General features: G+C 44.9%; 1 protein-coding gene and 1 pseudogene across 1 annotated transcript; one reads left to right on the top strand and one right to left on the bottom strand.

Annotated features, from left to right (window-relative positions):
• The first annotated feature begins 3,704 nt into the window (after nucleotides 1-3,704).
• Nucleotides 3,705-22,935, top strand: part of LOC144698032 (uncharacterized) — a 69,927-nt pseudogene continuing 50,696 nt past the window's right edge.
• LOC144698555 (uncharacterized) lies at nucleotides 14,331-20,999 on the bottom strand. Its single transcript, XM_078570489.1, has 4 exons — nucleotides 20,858-20,999; nucleotides 20,413-20,546; nucleotides 16,577-16,792; nucleotides 14,331-14,378 (listed from the first exon to the last, which is right to left on the bottom strand). The coding sequence occupies exons 1-4, from the start codon at nucleotides 20,925-20,927 to the stop codon at nucleotides 14,331-14,333; spliced, it is 468 nt and encodes a 155-aa protein (XP_078426615.1). The 5' UTR covers nucleotides 20,928-20,999.

The raw sequence follows: 22,935 nt of genomic DNA, 5'->3' as shown, positions 1-22,935 counted from the left end.
TTTCGCATGGGGGTGGGATACTGAGTGGAGGTATAGTAGGAGGTGATGTACAGACAAGTATATAAGAAAAAACAAGTCAGTCTGGAAGGCAGAGTGTACAAAGTCAAGTTAAGGCATAAGGCAACATGGCAAGGCTGGATGACATTTATTTTAATGTAAGGAGTGTTGTGAGTAAGGCAGATGAGTTGCAGATGCTGATTAACACATGGGGATATGATATCATTGCTATCACAGTGACATGGCTGAGGAAGGGGCAGGACTGGCAGCTCAATATTCTGAGGTATAGAATCTTCAGGTGAGACAGGAAGGGGGCAGAGGTTGTAAAAGAGATGGTGGTGTCACAATATTGATCAAGGAGTCAATTACTGCAGTAAGGAGGGATGGTATCTTAGAAGGTTCCTTAAATCAGGCCGTATAGGTAGAACTTAAAAACAGAAAGGGGGCAATCACATTGTTGTGAGCATACTATAGACCCCCAAACAGTCAGGGAGAGATAGAAGGGCAGATATGTAGGCAAATCTCAGAAGTGTTAAAATAATAGGGTAATAATAATCGGGGATTTCAACTTCCCCAATATTAACTGGGATAGACAAAGTATGAAAGACTTTGAGGTGGCAGAATTCTTCAAATGTATCCAGGCAAGATTTTGAAGCCAGCACATAGAAAGTCCTACAAGGGAGGTGCTGGACCTATTAGAGAACAAAGCTGGGCAAGTTGTAGAAGTATCAGTGGAGGAGCAGTTCAGTGATAATGACCATAACTCAGTAAGATTTTAGTAGTTGTGGAAAAGGACGAAGACGGATCGAAAATAAGGGTTTTGAATTGGGGGAAGGCCAATTTCAATATGATAAGACAGGACCTGGCCAAAGTGGACTGGGAGCAGCTACTTGTAGGAAAATCAACATCAGAGCAGTGGGAGTCATTCAAAAAGGAAATAGTGAGAGTGCAGGGCCAACATTTTCCCACAAAGGACCAACAAGTCCAGAGAAACCGGGATGTTGAGGAATTGACAGGATTAGATAAGGGGGAAAAATGGGAAGCTTATGGTACATACCGAGGGCTCAAAACAGCAGGAGCCCTTGATGGGTAGAGAAATTGCAGGGGGTTACTTAAAAAATGAAATTAGGAAGGCGAAGAAGGGGCATGAAAAACACAGCTGGGTGAAATAAGTTAAAATCCAAAGGTATTTTATAAGTATATTCAGGACAAGAGGATAAGCAGGGAAAAATTAGGGGTCGTCAGGGACCAAAATGGCAATCTGTGTGAGGAGCTGGAAGATGTAGATGAGGTTTTAAATGAGTACTTTGCATCTGTATTAACTATACAGAAGAACGATGTAGATATAGAAATCAGGGAGGGGGACTGTGATACACTTGAACAAATGAGTATTGAGAGGGAGGAGGTATTAGTGGTTTTATTGGGCCTTAAAAGTGTATTAATCCCCAGGCCCAGATGAGATGTATCCCAGGTGCTGTGGGAGGCAAGGGAGGAGATTGCATGGGCCCTGACATTAATTTTCAAATCCTCTCTGGCCACAGGAGGGGTGCCAGAGGACTGGAGGACAGCTAATGTGGTACCATTATTAAAGAAGAATGGTAGGGATAAACCAGGGAGCTAATAGGCCAGTGAGTCTAACATCTGTGGTAGGGAAACATTCTGAGGGACAGAATTAATCCCCACGTGGAGAGGCAAGAATTAATCAAGGATAGTCAGCATGGCTTTGTCTGTGAGAGATCATGTCTAACAAATTTGATTGAAATTTTCGAGGAGGTGACGAGGTGTGTGGATGAGGGTAGTTCAATTGATGTAGTCCACATGGAATTCTCTAAGGCTTTTGACAAGGTCTGGCATGGGAGACAAGTCCAGAAGGTAAGAGCCCATGTGATCCAGGGCAATTTGGCAAATTGGATCCAGAATTAGCTCAGTGTCAGGAGGCAGAGGGTGATGGTCAAAGGTTATTTTTGTGACTGGAAGCCTGTGTCCAGTGGCGTACTGCAGGGTTTGGTGCTGGGTCCCTTGTTGTTTTTAGTGGACATTAATGATGTAGACATGAATGTAGGAGGTATGGTCAGTAAGTTCACAGGTAACACAGAAAAATCACTAGTGTGGTAAATAGCGAGGAGGAAACCCTTACACAACCGGACGATATAGACGGGCTGGTCAGATGGGCAGAACAGTGGAAAATGGAATTTAATCCAAAAAAGTGTGAGGTGATGCATTTTCGGAGGACTAACTAGGCAAGGGAGTACATGATGAATGGTAGGACCCGAGGAAGTACAGACCCTTGGTGTGCATGTCCATAGATCCTTGAACATAAGAACTAGCAGCAGGAGTGGGCAATTCAGCCCCTCGAGCCTGCCCCACCATTCATTACGATCATGGCTGATCTCATTTTGGCCTCAACTCCAATTTCCCTCCCTCTCCCCATAACCTTTCAACCCATTACTAATTAAGTCCGTGTGATGAAGGTGCTCGCACAATGCTGTTAGGTAAGGGGCTACAGGTTATTCACCCAGCGATGAGGAAGGGACATTGATATTTCTCCAAATCAACAACAACAATTTGTGTTCATATCACACATTTATTGTTATATAGTTTACCAAGACATTTCACAGAAATGTTAGAAACCAAGGAGATACTCGGGGGCAGGTGGTCAATAATTTGGTCAAAGAGGTCGGTCTGAAGGAATATCTTAAAGGATGCAAATGAGGTAGAGAGGCGGAGAGGTTTAGGGAGGGAATTCTAGAGTCTTGGAAACTGACAGAATGGCAATCAGTGATGGAATTATTAAAATCAGGAATTCGCGAATTAAGAAGAACAGATACCTCGGGAGGATTGTGAGGCTGGAGAAGGTTACAGAGATAGGAATGATCACAACCATGGAGGAAAACAAGGATGAGAATGCGAAAATTTAGGTGCTGCTTAAATGAATGCCTTCAAATCATTTGTATAATTTGTGAACGGCTGTGGGCCAAGCACTGATCCTTGTAGGATCCCACAAATAACTGCCTGTTATCCTGAGAATGAGACATTTATTCCGACTCTCTGTTTTATGTCTGTTCACTAATTCTCAATCTATAACAGGATATTACCCCAATCCCATGCACTTGAATTCTGTTTACTGACAGCATGTGCTTTGTTTAGTAACCTTCTCTCTCTGTCTCTCCCACTCCTCTCTCTCTTTCGCTCTCTGTCACATTGAATTCTCCAGCCCAGCGAGTTGTGGATGTTCCCTCATTGAATATATTTCCGGCTGAGATGGACAGATTTTTGGTCTCTCGAGGAGTCGAGGGATATGGGGAGAGGGCGGGAAAGTGGAATTGAAGCCCAAGATCAGCCACGATCGTATTGAATGGTGGAGCAGGCTCGATGGGGTGTTAGGACTTCTCTTGTTCCTATTTCATATGTTCTTATGGAGGCCAGAGTCTTGTGTAGGCCCAGACCGGGTGGCAGGTTCCCTCCCCTGATGGACATTAGTGAACCAGTTGGGTTTTTATGACAATCCAGCAGTTTTCATGGTCACTTTTTCCCAGTGCTGGCCCCACAAATTACCAGATTCATTCAGCTCAATTTCGCAACCTGCCTTTGTGTTTTTGTGGGTTCTCTCTTACTCCCCTTTTTCTGTTTCAAATCAGTTCCACAGGGTATCAGAAGGGGAGGATTTGAAGTCGGGAAACTGAAACCAAACATCACAACTGGATCTGATGGAGTCGCCTAATTTATCTTAAACTGAATATCTTCAGATTTTGAACATGGAAGGAAAAAGCACCGTTCACAGTGGGGAGAAACCGTACACGTGTTCTGTGTGTGGACGAGGCTTCAGCCGATCATCTGACCTGACAGATCATAAATGCAGTCACAATGGAGAGAAACCATGGAAATGTAGGGGCTGTGGGAAGAGACTCAAATCTCCATTGGAACTGGGAACTCATTGGTGCACTCACACTGGGGAGAGACCATTCACTTGCTCTGAGCGTGGGAAGGGATTCACTCAATTAGCCAACGTCATGGGACACCAGCGAGTTAACACCGATGAGAGACCTTTTAAATGCCCACAGTGTGAGACGTGCTTCAAAAGTTTTGTGGAACTAAAGTCCCATCAACGTGTTCACACTGATGAGAGACCGTTCAAGTGCTCTCACTGTGGGACTGGGTTCAGACGATCATCTGAACTCATCGCACACCAGCGAGTCCACACTGGAAATAGACCGTTCACCTGTTCCAGGTGTGGGAAGGGATTCATTCAGTCATCCAACCTGCTGCTGCACCAGAGAGTTCACACTGGAGAGAGGCCATTTACCTGCTCCGAATGTGGGAAGGGATTCAGTCAGTCATCTGAGCTGCTGCTGCACCAGAGAGTTCACACTGGAGAGAGGCCATTTACCTGCTCTGAATGTGGGAAGGGATTCAGTTGTTCATCCAACCGGCTAAGACACCAGAGAATTCACACTGGAGAGAGGCCATTTACCTGCTCCGAATGTGGGAAGGGATTCAGTCGGTCATCCGGCCTGCTGCTGCACCAGAGAGTTCACACTGGAGAGAGGCCATTTACCTGCTCCGAATGTGGGAAGGGATTCAGTCAGTCATCCGGCCTGCTGAGACACCAGAGAGTTCACACTGGAGAGAGGCCATTTACCTGCTCCGAATGTGGGAAGGGATTCAGTCGGTCATCCCACCGGCTAAGACACCAGCAAGTTCACAAGTAACTGTCGTGATGGGATTTTGCTCTTAATAACATTCAGGACTGAAGTATGTTCATTATAGTGTGTTTCTGTAGACACTAATGAACTCCAGCCCACTTAGATAAAAGTCAAATAAATCAGTATTGTGTTAAACATAATGCGTTGAACCTTTTTACTATTTTTAACAAGTTAGTTCCTTTCTGATGTTAATAAACTCCAGCCCAGTTACAGATTCTGTATAAAATTGGAATAAATCAGCTTTGTGATGAATAGTTGAGTCGTTTTGATATTTCTAGCACAAGTTAGTTCCTTTTGAAGGGCTCTCCCTCTCCCCTGTCTCCTCCATCCTCACCTCCAACAACAAGTGTTAGGAGTTCATGGAGCTTCTTTGTCACAACGATTGAGACATTCCGATCAGCTGCCTCTGCTGCTTCCTTCCCTCCCACTAGCCCACCGGGACAAACTGTCTCTAAAGATCCCCCTTGTCCGAGCCTGAACTCGTGATTAAATGACAAAGGGGATGATGGTGCAAGGCAGCATTGGGTGATAATGAGACAAGGAAATAAACTAATGGGACAAGTGGATAAACAACAGACAGGCCCAGAGGAGAGATAAATGGTAAAAGAAGAACCATTACCAGCACCTACTGTCAGAAAAAATGGGAGCAGTGGTTATGATCTGAAATTGTCAAAATGAATGTTGAGTCCAGAAGGATGTAAAGTGTCCAATGAAAGATGGGCTGCTGTTTCTTGAGCTTCCATTGAGCTTCATTGGAACAGTGCAGGAGGCCGAGGTCAAAGTGGGAGTAGGTGGAGAATAAACTGGTAAATGACCAGAACCTCAGGGTCACACTTGGAGACTGAAAGGTGATGTTCCACAAAGCAGTTACCCAATTGGGATTTAATCCTCAATGTAGAGAAAACCGTACTGTGGTCAGTGAATAGACAATACTGAATAGCAATAAGTACCAGTAAATTACTGTGCCCCTTGGAAATTGTTTTGGGCCCTGGAATGAGGGAAGGGAGGAGGTTGATGGGTGCTGCTGCATCTGCTGTGCTTGAATGGAAATGATTCACACTGATGTTCATAAGAACACAAGAAATAGGAGCAGGGTTGGACTAAAAGGCCCCTTGCGCCTGCTCTAGCATTAAATGTTCTTCCAGCTCAACTCCACTTTCCCATCCTATCACCATATCCCTTAGTGCCCAAATATTTATGGATTTCCATCTTGAACATATCAAGATGGAGAACAACAGACTCAGTGCAACTATTAATCTGGGAAATGCACAAACAAGGTGCATGTGAATTACAAATTCACCTCTTCACTGCTTGGTAATCATGTTAAACGAGCTTTATACTGGCCCCATGCTGAAATCTTGTCATTCTCTGACAGGTATTTTTAATGGTATAATTAGCAAATTTAAAATGAAAAATACCCCCTGCTTCACTGTAAGGCTGAGTGACAACTTTGTAATTGATTAATAATGTCACAGACTGGCTCATTAGATCTGCTCATTTCATATAATCTGATTTTCAGCTAATGGGAGAATGGCTGAAACAGGGGATGGTGAATAACAGCTCGAAACCACAGTCCCCTCTCCCACTGCCATAATAATCCTTACAACATACAGGAATTTGGGACAATGTGACTTTGATGCTCAGATTAGCTCTGCCTCCATATTATAGGAAGGAGCGAAGCACTGGGGATGGTGCAAAAAAGATTTACTGGAATGATGCCAGAATTGGAAAATATGTCAAATTCACAAAGATTTAACAGATTGAAAAGTTTTTCTCTGGGAAAGAAAGTGAGGGATGACGACTGAGGCCTTTAAGATAATGAAAGGGGTTGACAGGGTAGACAAATGGAAGAGTTTTCCACTTGTAGATGGTTGAGAATAAATATACATTAGTCATCAATAAATCTAATGCACAATTCAAATGCAACTTCTTCAATCAGAGATAAAAGCAGAAAATCATGGAAATACTCAGCACATCCAGGAGAATATGTGAATTGAGAAATAGAGTTAAGTTTTCAAGTCTGCTCACTGATGCAGTGCAGTTCTGATGGAAAGTCACAGCCCTGAAATTTAAATACATCTTTCACTCTCCACAGATCTGCTGAAAATTCCAATATTTTGTTTATTTATTTCAGATTTACAGCACCACCTTTCTCTAACTGTGGTTGAGAATGTAGAGCACATTCTTAGAAGGGTTTGAGATCCCAGTGTGAGCTGAAACTCATGTTGCAAAATCACACCATGAAATCACACCAGCTGAATGTGGAAATGGATTCACCTCGTTATTCAATTTTCTGACGCAGCAGCACAGTCATACCTGTGGGAGACCATTCAGATACTTCATTTGTGCAACCCTTTGCTCACTGCACACCTGCTAACACTCCAGCTTTAGAAGGTCAAAGGATTAGATCCACAATTGCTACATTCCAACTGACAAGACAGAGTCTCAGTAGTCAGAATATGGGAAGAAAAATCACTTGTCTGCGCTGCTGCTGAGACTCCAGTGAGTTCAGATCTAACTGTCAGGGTTTGTTCTGTTGTTAATTACACCCAGAACAGAACTATGGTGGAGGGGCCGTGCACTATGGTTGCCATATCAATATTAATAATTTTATATATTGGCCCTATGGCGCCAATCATCATCGGATCATAATTATGTTTTATCTTCTCAGAAAAGGCCTTTCAATGGCGGTATGTTTACCCAGGATTCAGTGGGGGCAGAATGTGCTCTATCCTCACGACAGGCGGTCCTCGCGCAGGCGCAGTAGCTGGTAGTGTCAGGTACATGCGCAATGCGATCTCTGACGGGAGCATGCGCAGTACCATCGGTACCTGGAGCTGGAGGACGACGCTGAGAAATGGCGAACACAGGCGAGTAAAAGGAGCCGGTGAGTGGGGGAGGGATGGAGGTGGCGGAGTGGTCGGGGAGGCTTGATGAAGACCCTGTGAAGGTCTTAAATCTTGAATAAGAAGATACTGGTCCTGCAGTTACACCGAATGGAGAGGCGACAACACTGACCCGCGTCTCCTTTCGGAGACAGGCCCGAGTTAATAACCGCCATCTTCACAGGGGCAATGTGCAGCAGGGCGCATGCGCGGTCATCCTGGTCCAGGTAGCAGGAGGAGAGGATATTGTGACTTTCTATCCTCGACTGACACGGGTGGATTTTGGAAACTCCTTTTACAGGGGGTTAGAAGGGGAGGATTTACACACAACAAACTCAAACCAAGAGTAATGTTTGTCTCGTCTCAATTTCTATCTTGGAGTGACGGTTAGTGCTTTTGTAAATTTCTTTTACTGGATCTTAGAAGTTAAGGGTTGACAGATGGGAAACTCAAATCGAACATCAATTCAATTCTGGCAGAGTCACTCAATTCGTGAGGACTTGAATATCATCGGCCTTTAAATCTGGAAGGTAAACAGTTGGCCTGTCTGTCTGTGGGCAAAGGTTACTTGTAGGAGAAAGAATAATTAACTGGGGAAAGCCAACTTCAGTAAGGTGAGAATGGATCTGACCCAGTAAAGTGGAATCAAAGGTTGGCAGGACAAACTGTAACTGAAGAATGGGCTGCCTTTAAAGAGGAAATAGATCAGACACAGTAAAGACATATTTTCACAAATGAGGAAAGTGTGGCTAACATTCACAGCTCACTAAATAACAGAAGAGATTAAGATGGAGATGAATAATTCTGCTAACAGAGATATCAGGTGGCTAATACAACCAAGAGACAGGGTAAAGAAAGAAGATTCAGAGAGGAATTGGAAAAAGAAAGTAAGAGAAGCAAATAGACAGTATGAGAAGAGACTGGCAACTAACATGGAAGGAAATCAAAACACCTTTTCTGGCTGATACCTAGTAACAGGCCGGTAAAAGGAGAAAAGGGGCTGATTAGGGATTTAAAAAAAGGTGATTTACCCATTGGGTCAGGGGGCATGGATGGGGTATAAATGAATATTTTGCATCTGTCTTTACCAAAGAAGATGATGCTGCGCAGGTCATGGTTAAAGAGAAGGTAGTTCAAACACTTGTGGTGTTTAATATTGATAAGGAGAAGGTATTATATAGGCTGTCTGATAAAGTTGACAAGGCACCAGGATTGGATGAGATGTATCCAAGGATACTGAGGGAATTCAGAGTGGAAATTGTGGAGGCACTGACCATATTATTCCAATCTCCTTCAGACCCATGAGTGGTGACAGAGGACAGAATTGCAAATCAGACACATTTGTTCAAAAAGGGTGTAATGATAAGCCCAGCAACTACCAGACCAGTCAGTTTAACCTTGGGGGGGATAATTCTGGACAAAATTAATAGTCACTTAAGCAAATGTGGGCTAATTCAGGAAAGCCAGCACAAGTTTGTTAAGGGAAAATCATGTTAAACTAACTTGCTTAAGGTTTTTCAAGAGTTAACAGTGTGGTTGATGAGGGTAATGCTGTTAATGTGGTGTACATGGTCTTCCAAATGGCATTAGGTAAAGTGCCACATAACAGCCTTGTGAGCAAAGTTATAGCTCATAGAACAAAATGGGCAGCAGCAACATGGGTACAAAATTGGCTGAGTGACAGGAAACAGAGAGTAATGATTTTTCAGAATGGAGGAAGGTTGAAAGTGGATTTCCCCAGGAGTCAGTGTTAGGACTCCTGCTCCTATGACCTAGACCTTGGTGTTCAGGCACAATTTTGAAATTTATGGGCACAGACTGTGTAGAAGGTCCTTTCTCTGGTGGACCTTAGTGAACCAGTTGAGTTTTTGTGACAATCCAGCATCTTTCGTGGTTACTTTTTCCTCGTGCCGGCCCCACAAATTCCCAGATCCATTCAGCTCAGTTTCACAACCTGCCTTTGTGTTTTTGTGGGTTCTCTCTCACTCCCTCTTTCTGTTTTAAATCAATTCCACAGGATATTAGAAGGAGAGGATTTGCAGTCAAGAAACTGAAACCAAACATCACATCAGGATCTGATGGATTGCACAGTTTATCGTAGCCTGAATATCATCAGATTTTGAACATGGAAGGAAAAAGCACTGTTCAAAGTGGGGAGAAACTGTACACGTGTTGTGTTTGTGGACAAGGCTTCAGCCAATCATCTAATGTGGCAGGACATAAATGCAGTCCCAACAGGGAGAAACCGTGGAAATGTGGGGACTGTGGGAAGGGATTCAATTACATGGAAAGACATCGGTGCAGTCAAACAGCAGAGAGATCGTTCTTCTGCTCCGAGTGTGGGAAGGGATTCACTCGTTCATCCTACCTACTGAAACACCAGCGAGTTCACAGTGAGGAGAGACCTTTTCAATGTCCAGACTGCGGGAAGTGCTATAAAAGTTCCGGGGACCTGATGTCCCATCAACGTGTTCACACTGACGAGAGACCGTTCAGGTGCTCTCACTGTGGGACTGGGTTCAGGCGATCAGCTAATCTTATTTCACACCAGCGAGTTCACACTGGGGAGAGGCCTTTCACCTGCTCCGTGTGTGGGAAGGGATTTACTCAGTCATCCAACCTCCTGAAACACCAGCGAGTTCACACTGGGGAGAGACCGTTCACCTGCTTTGAGTGTGGGAAAGGATTCACTCAGTCATCCAACCTGCTGAGACACCAGCAGGTTCACGAGTAACTACAGTGATTGAGTTTTGCAACTGAACCATATACATTGGGGACTGTTTCTGCTGATGTTAGTAAACTCCAGCCCAGTTATAGGTGTTAATGTTCTGGATAAAAATAAAATCATTAAGCTTTCAATTAAATAGATGATGTTGAATCTTTTTACTATCCCTAAGACATTAGTTCCTTTCGAAGGGCTTTCCCTCTCCCCTGTCTCCTCCATCTTCACCTCCAGCAACAAGTGTGAGGAGCTCATGGAGCTTCTTTGTCACTAAGATTGAGACAATCCAATCAGCTGCCTCTGCTGCTTTCTTCCCTTCCACTAGCCCACCGGGACAAACTGTCTCTAAAGATCCCCCATGTCCGAGCCCTGAAACCACATCATTCTCCAGTTTCTCTCCCATCTCCCCTTCCTGCCCTCTCAGAGCTCACTTTGTCCATGAGACCCACCTCCTGCTCCATCGACCCTATTCCCGCTAAACTGCTGATCACCCAATTTCCCCATGTTCACTGATATTAACGGTTCTCTCTCTCCTGGTACTGCCCATCTCTTCTTCAAATCTGCCATCATCACCTGTCCTCAATAAAACCAACACTTGACCCCACGATCCTATTAAACTCCCCCTCCAGCTCCAACCTCCTTTCGCTCTCCAAAGTCCTGATCACCTCCCAAATCCATGTCCACATTTCCCAGAACTCCATGTTTAAATCCCTCCAATAAGATCTCTGTCCCTGTCACGGTATCGAAACAGCTCTTCCCAAAGTCACCAATGACACCCGATGTGAATGTGACAAAGGAAAACTCCCTCATTGTCCTTCTTGGCCTGTCCACAGCCTCTAACAACGTGGACCAAACCGTCCTCCTCCAACGCCTCTGCACTGGTGGCCAGCTGGGTGGGACATGATGAAACAATGTACAAACAATTCAAGGGCTGACTGACTTCAAGAAATAACCGGGCAGACAGGGAATGTCACCGTTACAACAAGGATAGTCCGTGGTTTCAGTGAATGAACCGACAGAAGGGTGTTGTGGAGTATCTAAAACACTCGGCATGAGTCAGCTGTGAGATGGAAAAGCAACATTAACGACAAATATGGGGATACAGGAGAGCCCCAAAGACATCTCGTCGATAGAAGTTTCTCCCGTACGTTTGGAGTATTTTGTAGACATTACAGCATTGATCATGATTACAGAATGAACCATGTGCCCTTGTTTATAATTTCGATCCTGTACGTTCATGCCTATGTAGAAATGGTCTGCACCCATACCTGGTTCCTCTGTTATTCCCCTCCCACCCCACACCACAAGTGCACATCCTCTGACCTCCTCGACTTTCTAGCTCCTTCTCACTGTCTCCCTTTCCATCAAAAATCAGCAAATTGTTAAAAAAATGAATGTAAAAATAACGTCTAACCTTGTAATCCCGACATTGGCAAGAAGTGCCCTTATGTCCCCTTATAAAGATCTGTCCATTCGACCATACCCTAATCCTTCTGTTAGTCCTAAATTAATTATGTCAGACAGGCTAAGCAGAATTAATAACTTGAAGCATCTATGTGTTAATGACGCATTCCCCCCTTTCAAGGGTTAGGACAGGTTAGGAAGGTTCATATTGTCATCATTCAGAACAACCCAGATTACAAAGGAACAACTGATCTCAAAGACAACCTCTTGTAGTGTGTGTGGAGCGGGTGTGCTGACTCAGGTTTAAATGAGTTAAATGATATATGTTTTCTATATTAGACAATCACATTAAAATCTGGAACTCAGATGGGGATATGGATTTGTGTTTGGTGGGAAGATCGGGATCAGTGTATTTCTCCAGGGAGCCTAATGATCAGAGGGACAGTATTTCAGAACTGATTCCTGTGATAGCAGCAATCCCATTGCTGTCTGTGAAAAAGACCGATGGAAATATTTAAAGTGGAAACCATAGGCGTGTTGGAGGATGATGTACACAAGGAATTTGTGAACTATCTGAGGATAATGGTGATGGGAAAGGAATGGATCTGGAAAGCAGTTCATGTTGCTCCAGGAGAAGTGGGGCCTGGTTGTATAGATGTCAGGTTTTACACAGCACACGGTCAGCCTGTGGTTTCACCCTGGATGAAGGATCTCCGAATCGTACCATTCACATCACTGGATGGGATTCTCAGGAGCCATGTTGTCTGCTTGGAGAGGGAGGTTTGTGTTATAGCTAATGAGAAGCAGCACAGACAACCACACACAGAGACCCCCACACACATTCTCTGTCTGTCTCTCACACTCAGAAATCCTCTCCACACCCACACACATTTACACACACTTCCACACTCAGGGATACACCCGCCCTCATACAAACAGACACGTGAGGACACATCCTGTCCTATCAGGTGGACAACACCAACCAAAGTGACTAATACTGGGGATAAAGTATTGGTGCCTATGGAGAACACTGGTTTGGCACATTCAAGTCAACATCACCCTCCATAGCCTGTGAGCGGTTTTGACCATCCAATCTCACCCCTTTCTCTGAACATTAAATCTCCAACGAACAACATCTGGGACAGAGGCTACAACACAATTAGAACAATGAGCTGTCTATTGCCAGACTTGGTGACAGTGGGAGGTAGTGTAAATTTCAGAACAACATCCTGGATAATTACAGCCTCTAATTTCCTCTTGGAATGACTGAAAATGTCAATTCCTCTCATGTTGATGGTCTGTTTGATGAGAGAATTCTGAGACAGATCACATGGAGAAAGAATATAATGTTGTTTTGACTCTGTATCCAATATTCCCCTGAGTTTGTTCATTGCTGTCCCAATGTCCTGAGACATGTTCCTTTGTTCAAAAATAACTATTTTTTGTTAGCAATATTAAAAAAGACTCAATACACCATGTGTTTAACACAAATCTGATTGTTATCCAGAATATAAACCCCTATAACTGGGCTGGAGTTTATTAACATCAGCAGAAACAGACCCCAATGAACATGGTTCAGACCTGGATGTGATTCACAGCAAAATCCAATCACTTGTTAGTTGTGAACTTGCTGGTGTCTCAGCAGGTTAGTGACTGAGTGAATCCCTTCCCACACTCAGAGCAGCTGAACGGCCTCTCTCCAGTGTGAATTCATTGGTGTACAGTGAGTTGAGACGACCACCTGAACCCAGTCCCACAGTGAGAGCACCTGAACGGTCTCTCGTCAGTGTGAACACGTTGATGGGACATCAGTTCACTGGAATTTTAAAGCACTTCTCACAGTCTGTGCATTTAAAAGGCCACTCGGCAGTGTGAATTTGTTGATGTGTCTGTAGGTGGGATGACTGAGTAAATCTCTTCCCACACTCAGAGCAGCTGAACAACTTCTCCCCAGTGTGAACTCGCTGGTGTCTCACAAGGTTGTTTGAAGGGGTGAATCTTTTCCCACACTCGGAGCAGCTGAATGGCCTCCCCTCAGTGTGAGTTTGTTCGTGTCTCAGCAGGGTGGATAACTGAGTGAATCCCTTTCCACACTCCGTACAGGTGAATGGCCTCTCCCCAGTGCGAATGTGCTGGTGTATTGTGAGTTCTGATAAATATATGCTTTCTTTACCACCTGATCCACCTGTCCTGCCACCTTCAGGGACCTGTGGACATGGACTCCGAGGTCTCTCACTTCCTCTACCCCTCCCAATATTCTCCTGTTTATTGTGTATTCTCCAGCTTTGTTTGCCCTCCCCAAATGCATTAGCATTAATTTTCTTTCTTTTTTACAGCTGATTTAAAGTTGCAGATTTTGCTCCGAATATTAAGTTGGGGTTGATATTCAAAGTTAACTATTTAACTGCAGCAACAACTTCAGCTGGGAGTCAGTGAATTAAGAGGAAAGATCCCAGACAGCGGTTCTTCAAGGTACACTGCAGGCCCGACAGCTCAATCAGCTCCACTCTCAGCCCAGGAGAGCTCAACAACTCCACATCCTGTCCACAGGGGAGTTCTCCTGGTGCAGTGGGACCAACATTCGTACTTTAACTAACAGCACCAAAAAAACTAGATTAATCAGTTAGTCTGATTGCTGTTTGTGGAATCTTGCTGTGCACAAACAGGCTGTCATGAAACAGGAACAACTTATATAAAACATCCCAAGGTGCTTCAGAGGAGTTTCATAAAGAAAAAACTGACAAGTCACATAGGGAGATATTAGGGCCAATGGACAAAGCCGTGATTGAAGAGGTAAATTTTAACCAACATCTTTAATCAGGAGAGATAGGTGGAGGGGTGGAGAAGTTGAGGGAGAGAATTTCAAAGCTTCACACCTAGGCAAGGCCATCAATGGTGGAGTAATTAAAGTCAGGGATGCCAAAGAGGCTAGGAGGATGAGTGCTGAAATCTAGGAGGGTTGTAGGACTGGAGATTAGAGAGATAGAGAGGGATGAGGCCATGGAGGGATTTGAAACAAGTATGCAATTTTAAAATGGAGACATTGCTTGACCAAGAGCCAATGTGGGTCACTGAGCACAGGGGTGATGGGTGAATGGGATTTGAGGTGAGAACACACAGGCACAGTTTTGGATAATCTCATGATTCCGTGTGGGACGGGGTGAATGTGAGAGCCCGGCCAGGAATGTATTGGAATCATCAAGTCTAAAGGTAACATGGACATGGATGAGGGTTTGAGCAGCAGATGAGCTGGGGGTGGGGTGGAGACAGGCGACGTTATGGAGATTGAAATATCAGGTATTAGTGATGGTGTGGATATGTGGTCAGAAACTCACCTTGGAGTCAAATATGAGACTAAGATTGTGAACAGTGTGGTTCAGCCTCAGACAGTTCCCAGGGAGAGGGATGGAATCGGTTAGGGAATGGGATTTGTAGTGGTGACCGAAGACAATAGCTTTGGTCTTCCCAATTTTTAATTGGAGGAAATTTCTGCTCATCCAGTACTGGATGTGGGATAAGCAGTTTGATAATTTAGTACCAGTGGAGGAATGGAGAGGGATGGTGGTGAGGTTGAGCTGGGTGTTGTCAGTGTACATATGAAAACTAACACGGTGCTTTTGGATGATGTCACCGAGTGGCAGCATGTAGATGAGAAATAGGAGGGGCCAAGGATGGATCCTTGGGGGACACCAAGTACAAGGACTTTGGAGAGGAAAGGGAGGTTGGAGATGGGGCGGTAGTTTGTGAAGACAATGGGTGATCAGAGATTGTTTTTTTCGGATGGGTGATGATGGTGCATTGAAAGGTGAAGAGGGACAGTCCCAGGAGAGAGAGAGAACCATTAACAATATCAGCTACATGGAGAAATTAGATGATCAGCAGTTTAGTGGGAATAGAGTCGATGGGGCAGGAGCTGGGTCTCATAGACAAGATGAGCGCTGAGAGGGCATGAGGGAAGAAGGGAGAGAAACTGGAGGAAGATGTGAGTTCGGGCTCAGACAAGGGGGATCTTTAGAGACAGTTTGTCCCAGTGGGCTAGTGGAAGGGAGGGAAGCAGCAGAGGCAGCTGATCGGATTGTCTCAATTTCAGTGACAAAGAAACTCCATGAGCTCCTCACACATGTTGTTGGAGGTGAAGGTGGAGGAGGCAGGGGAGAGGGAGGGTCCTTCAACATGAACTAACTTGTGTTAGAGCCACTAAAAAGACTCAACTCACTGTATTTCATACAAAGCTGATTTATTTGACTTTATCACATTATATATTTTTTTAATATTAACACCTATAACTGGGCTGATGTTTACTAACATCAGCAGAAACAGACCCCAATGTACATGGTTCAGTCCTGTATGTGACTAACAGGAAAATCCACTCAATGTTCTGAGTTACTTGTGAGCTTGCTGGTGCCTCAGCAGGCTGGATCACCGAGTGAATCCCTTCCCACACTTGGAGCAGGTGAACGGCCTCTCCCCAGTGTGAGTTTGCTGGTGTACAGTGAGTTGAGATGATTCCCTGAACCCAGTCCCACAGTGAGAGCACCTGAACGGCCTCTCGTCAGTGTGAACACGTTGATGGCACATCAGGTTCCCAGAAACTTTTTGCACTTCCCGCAGTCTGGGCATTTAAAAGGTCTCTCATCAGTGTGAACTGGCTGGTGTGTCAGCAGAGGTGATAATTGAATGAATCCCATCCCACACTCGGGACAGGTGAACGGTCTCTCCCCTGTGTGAACTCGCTGGTGTTGTACCAGCCCTGCTGATCGCGTAAATCCACTCCCACAATCGGGGCAGGCGAACGGCTTCTCCCCAGTGTGAAATCACTGGTGTCTCAGCAGGTTGGATAATCGAGTAAATCCCTTCCCACATACGAAGCAGATGAATGGCCTCTCCCCAGTGTGACTGCGGCGATGAGTTTCCAGCTCAGACGGGAATCTGAATCCCATTCCACAATCCCCACATTTCCACGATGTCTCCCCACTGTGAACGGTGCTTTGTCCGTCCATGTTCAATAGGGCGACTCCGTCAGATCCTGATGTGATGTTTGGTTTCAGTTTCCCGACTGCAAATCCTCCCCTTCTAATACCCTGTGAAATTGATTTAAAACAGAAAAAAAGGAGTGAGAGAGAACCGACAAAAACACAAAGGCAGGTTGTGAAATTGAGCTGAATGAATCTGGGCATTTGTGGGGCCGGCACTAGGAAAAAGTGACCATGAAAACTGCTGGATTGTCATAAAAACCCAACTGGTTCACTAATATCCATCAGGGAAGGGAACCTGCCACCCGGTCTGGGCCTACACAAGACTCTGGTCTCTTTAGGAGCATAAGTAGTGATCAAGAGAAGTCCTGACATCCCGTCGAGCCTGCTCCACCATTCAATACGATCGTGGCTGAATTTGGGCTTCAACTGCACTTTCCCGCCCACTCCCCATATCCCTTGACTCCCTGAGAGACAAAAAATCTCCCCAGCTCAGCCTGAAATATATTCAATGATGGAGCATCCACAACTCGCTGGGCTGGAGAATTCTATGCGACAGAGAGAGAAAGAGAGAGAAGGAGAGTGGGAGAGGCAGAGAGAGAAGGGGAGTGGGAGAGGTAGGGAGAGAAGGGGAGTGGGAGAGGCAGAGAGAGAAGGGGATTGGGAGAGGCAGGGAAAGAAGGGGAGTAGGAGAGGCAGAGAGAGAAGGGGAGTGGGAGAGGTAGGGAGAGAAGGGGAGTGGGAGAGGCAGAGAGAGAAGGGGATTGGGAGAGGCAGGGAGAGAAGGGGAGTAGGAGAGGCAGAGAGAGAAGGGGAGTGGGAGAGGCAGGTAGAGAAGGGGAGTGGGAGAGGCAGGGAGAGAAGGGGAGTGGGAGAGGCCAAGAGAGAAGGGAAGTGGGAGAGGCAGAGAGAGAGGGGGAGTGGGAGAGGTAGGAAGAGAAGGGGAGTGGGAGAGGTAGAGAGAGAAGGGGAGTGGGAGAGGCAGAGAGAGAAGGGGAGTGGGTGAGGTAGGGAGAGAAGGGGAGTGGGAGAGGCAGAGAGAGAAGGGGAGTGGGAAAGGTAGGGGGTGAGGAGAGGGTTGTTATAGATCTACAACTAAACCAGAACTTTGACAAAACTTCCCAAACCCTCAACCTCCACCACCTAGAATGACCAGGGTAACAGGTGTATGTGAACACCATCACCTCCAAGTTCCCCTCCAAGTCACACACCATCCTGACTTGTCTGACATCCTGTACTGGATGTACAGAAATTTCCTCTATTCAAATATTGGGAAGACTGAAGCCATTGTCTTCAGTCCCCACTACAAACTCCACTTCCTATCCACCGACTCCATCCCTCTCCCTGACAACTGTCTGAGACTGAACCAGACTGTTAACAACCATAGTGAAATATTTCATCCCAAGATGAGATTCCAACCACATATCCACATCATCATCAAGACTGCCTATTTCCACTTCAGTAACATCGCCCGACTCCACCCCAGTCTCAGCTCATCTGCTGCTGAAACTCTCATCCATTCCTTTGTTATCTCTAGACTTAACTATCCTAACACACTCCCGGCCGGCCTCCCACATTCACCCTCCCTGTAATCTTAAGGTTATCCAAAACTCTGCTGCCCGTGTGCTTACTCACACCAAGTCTTGTTCACCCATCACCCCTGTGCTCACTGACCTACAAAGGCTCCAGGATAAGAAGCAAAATTTTAAATGTCTCATCCGTATTTTCAAATCCCTCCAGGGTCTCACCCTCCCTATCTCTGTAATCCAGCCTCACAACTCTCTGAGGTATCTCAGCTCCTCTAATTCCAGCTTCCTGAGAATTCCTGATTTTAATCGCTCCACCATTGGTGACCGTTCTTTCATTTGCCTTGGCCACAAGCTCCGGAATTTCCTCCCTAAACTTCTCCACCTCTTTTTCTCCCCTTTAAGATGCTCCTTAAAACCGACCCATTTGACCAAGCTTTTGGTCACCTGCCCTAATATCTCCTCATGTGGCTCAGTGTCAAATCTTGTTTTGCAACATTTCTGTGAAATGCCTTTGCAACATTGTCTTACATTGAAAGTGCGACATAAATACAATAATTTGTCATATATCACTGTTCCTTCATCATCACTGGGTGAATAACCTGTAACTCCTTACCTAACAGCTTTGTGGGAGCACCTTCACCACACAGACTGCAGCGGTTCAAGAAGATCAAACATCATCTTCTCCACAGGTGATTGGGGATTGGCAATATTTGGTGGTATCTGTGGAGAGAGAAACAGAGTTAACATTTCAGGCCATGCAGAATGGATTACAGAGAATGAAAATCACACAGAATTTGATGGTCAATATAAGCTCAGAAGTGGAAGAGAAATGGACTATAGTGCAAGAAAAACAATTCCTGACTATGAAAGATGGGAATGTAAAGCTGGGAAGTCATCAGCACATGGTCAGGGTTGGGGAGCGATGGAAACTTCATTTAGACACTGTCCGCAGAAGTAACAGTAAAATCCTAAATGGAACTAAAATACACCTATTATTAGAGACAGAGGAAGTTAGACAATGGCAGAGAGGTGATCAGGAAGGGCAGAGGTGAAACAGAGGAATGGATGAACATGGATTTAGATCCACAGTAAAGAAGTCACACCAGCCCCTGAGGCATGAAACCTCTTACAGATGACAGAGCACAGCACTAAAGGTCTCGATTGTAGATGAATGGTCAAAAACATGCAGCTCTGAAATAGGTTCAGAGTTTGCAATGTTAAACTATCCTGCTGGATCCTGCAGCTAGAATGATATCAGAAGCACTGGAGTCAGAGAAAAATCTCCCAGTTGAGGAAATACATGGGGAGCAGGGTGATGTCACCGTGTAATTGTCGATGTGTGATGATGTCACAGTGTAATTGTCGATGTGTGATGATGTCACAGACAAACACAGAACATCTGGGTCTGTGCAAACCAGTGATCACCACACATTATGAAGGATGTGGAGGGTCCTTCAGAGGGGGCAGAGGAGATTTACCAGAATGGGTCGAGGGGTGAGTGACGTTGTAAGGTTAGTTTGGAGAAACTGGGGTTGTTCTCCTTGGAACAAAGTAGATTGAGGGAAGATTTGATAGAGGTGTATCAGTTTACAATTGGCTTACATAACGTAGTTAAAGAAAAGCTGTTCACAGTATCTGATTGTAAAAGGATTACAAGACTACAGATTTAAGGGATTACAGATTTAAGATTTGGGGCAACATCTACAGGGAGCATGTGAGGAAAAATTTTACACAACGAGTGGCAATGACCTGGAACTCAATGCTTATCCTTAGAGGCTGATAATATCAAGTTCCGATGAATCAAGTCATTCTGTCAGATCTTAATGTGATGTTTGGTTTCTGTTTCCAATATGCAAATCCTTCCCATTTAATATACCAGAATGTTGCCTGGGATGAAACTTTTAAGTTGTGAAGAGAGGTTGGATAGACTTGGGTTGTTTTCGTTGGAGCAGAGAAGACTGAGGGGCGACCTGATCGAGGTGTACAAGATTATGAAGGGCATGGACAGGGTGGATAGGGAGCAGCTGATCCCCTTAGTTGAAGGGTCAGTCACCAGGGGACCTAAGTTCAAAGTGAGGGGCAGGAGGTTTAGGGGGGAATGTGAGGGAAAACTTTTTTGCCCAGAGGCTGGTGACGGCCTGGAATGAGCTGCCTGGGACGGAGGAGGAGGCGGGTTGCCTCACATCCTTTGAAAAGTACCTGGATGAGCAGTTGGCACGTCATAACATTCAAGGCGAAGTGCTGGTAAATGGGATTAGGTAGGTGGGTCAGCTGTTTCTCACATGTCAGTGCAGACTCGATGGGCCGAAGGGCCTCTTCAGCACTGTGTGATTCTGTGAAAAAGGAGTTTACAAACAATCCATCACTGTCAATCCAGGACAGAAATTGAGAAGAGACAAATATTTCTCCTGGTTTGAGTTTGCTGTGTGTAAGTCATCCCCTTCGAACCTCCTTTGAAAGGAGTTTCCAAAATCCATCCCTGTCAGTCCAGGATAGAAATTCACAACATTCTCTCCTGCTGCCACGATGGCCGCGCATGCGCCCTGCTGCACATTGCCCCCTATAAAGATGGCACCGTTACCCTGGGCCTGGCGAAGAAAACCAGAATTTTTCGGTCCGTTCCCTGCAACCGCAAACCCCGTACCTTGTTCATTGCGGTCTTCAACCTGCACTGTGTCTTTATGAAGCCTCCCTGCCCACTCCGCTGGCTCCATTCCTCCTCACACACCCACTAACTCTGTTAGTTTGCTCCGCTCGACATTCTCTCACCCGCTCTGAACAGATTCGGTCACAGATCAGCACTGCGCATGCTCATGAAACGGACCGCAATGCGCATGTGCGGAGAATTCCGTCGTGAGAATAGGGCACATTCTTTCCCGCAGTGAATGCTGGCTGACCGCTCTGCCATTGAAGGGCAAAAATGTAGGATCTAAACCTATGTCCTGTAATCAGATACGATGGGTGCCATTGGGGAAAGGCATCAAATTGTTGATTCAATTGATACAGCGACCAAATTGCTCTGGGCTCAACCATAATTCTCTCCTGGGTGTAATGAACAGCAGAACAAACCCCTAGAGTTATATCTGAACTCAGCGGAATCTCAGCAGATGGGGTGAGTTGGTGGCTTTTAAACCATCTGTTGCCAGTAGCAATCCTCTGATTGTGGATCAAATCCTTTGAACCTTTAAATATGGAGTGTTAACATGTGGGCAAACTGAATAAAGCCCTTTGCACACGTGAAGTATCTGAATGGCCTCCCACCGGTTAATGTACATAATATTTTGGAAAATAATTTTCTTTTAAAATAGAGGCTTAGTCTGTGGGTGTGTATTATTTGGATTAAAGCCAGCTTGCCTGGGTGCTTTGATGTGTGCTAGTTTTGAGAGGTAAGAGGAATAACGTGCATTTGCATTTTTTAATAGAGCATTCAAGAAGTAGGGTGAAAATGGACACCTACCTAGCAGCTACCAAGCAATATATTTATAGTTTTTAATAAAATTGGTATTATGAAAGGACTTTCATTGTTAAAAGGGGGTGTTCAAAGAGGCTGGTGGGAAAATGAGAATTTGCATTCAATCAGTAAAGGTAGGTATAACAAGACAATCATTTTGGGTGTGCAGAACAGAGGCAACGTGAGATAGAAAGGCAGCTGCAAGCCTCCAATTGACTCCACAAGGAACAAATGAAAAGAACCTCATTTTGAATTCGTATGGTGAAAATGCTTTGCCTGGTGTCTGGTTAAGTCTATGGGTTGCTGTTGCCTTAATGGAGATTAGTTTGGGAATTTTTCAAAAGTTCTGAGAGTAATAAGTTGTAGCCATGTGTATATACATTTTCATCTGTGTAAATTAATAAAATGTTTCATTTTGTTTAATTTAAAATTTCGAGAGCTGATTCCTGAATTTAGGGTCGCATCTCAAACATAACACTTAAAATGATAGGTTGTGACAGTTGTTTAAGGTTTCCCTCTGGGAATTTTAAATAACTCCGCTTTACCAACTGCATCAGTCAGAACACCGACGAGACTGTGTTGCTGTGTCAGTAATTGGGATGATAAGGCGAATCCCTTTCCATTTCCACCTGGTGAACAATCTGTTTACAATGTGAGCTTACCTGCACGTTTTCAGCTCAGACATGGATCTCGAAATCTGCTGGTAATGGGTTCCACATCCTTAACACTACATAAGAACACGGAGCAGGAGTAGGCCATTAGGCCCCTCAAGCCTCCTCCATCAATTAATAAGATCATGGCTGACCTGACAGTAACCTGAAATCTGTACCCCGTCTACCCCCGATAACCTATCACCCCCTTGCTTACCAAGAATATATCCATCTCTGCCTTAAAAATATTCAAAGACTCTGCTTCCATAGTCTTTTCAGGAAGAGAGTTCCAAAGACTCATGGCTCTCTGAGAAAAAAAAACTTTGCCTCTGTTTTAAATGGGTGACCGCTTATTTTTAAACAGTGACCCCTAGTTCTAGATTCTCCCACAAGAGGTAACATCCTCTCAACATCCGCCCTGCCAGGTACGCTCAGAATCTTATATGTTTCACTAATCAGGTAAAGAAAAGCAACATATTGCAGATGCTGGTCATCTGAAATAAAAACAGAAAATACTGGAATTCTCAGCAGACCTGGTAGCCTCTGTGGAGAGATAAACATAGTTTTCATTTCAGGTCTGTAAACTTTCATCGGAACTGCATTACATCTGAACTATAAATT

This window comes from Cetorhinus maximus, chromosome 23 (genome assembly GCF_964194155.1).
Source record: "Cetorhinus maximus chromosome 23, sCetMax3.hap1.1, whole genome shotgun sequence".
In the NCBI taxonomy this organism is placed as follows: domain Eukaryota; kingdom Metazoa; phylum Chordata; class Chondrichthyes; order Lamniformes; family Cetorhinidae; genus Cetorhinus; species Cetorhinus maximus.
Note: the sequence above shows the minus strand (reverse complement) of the source record. Positions and strands in the feature narration are given on the sequence as shown.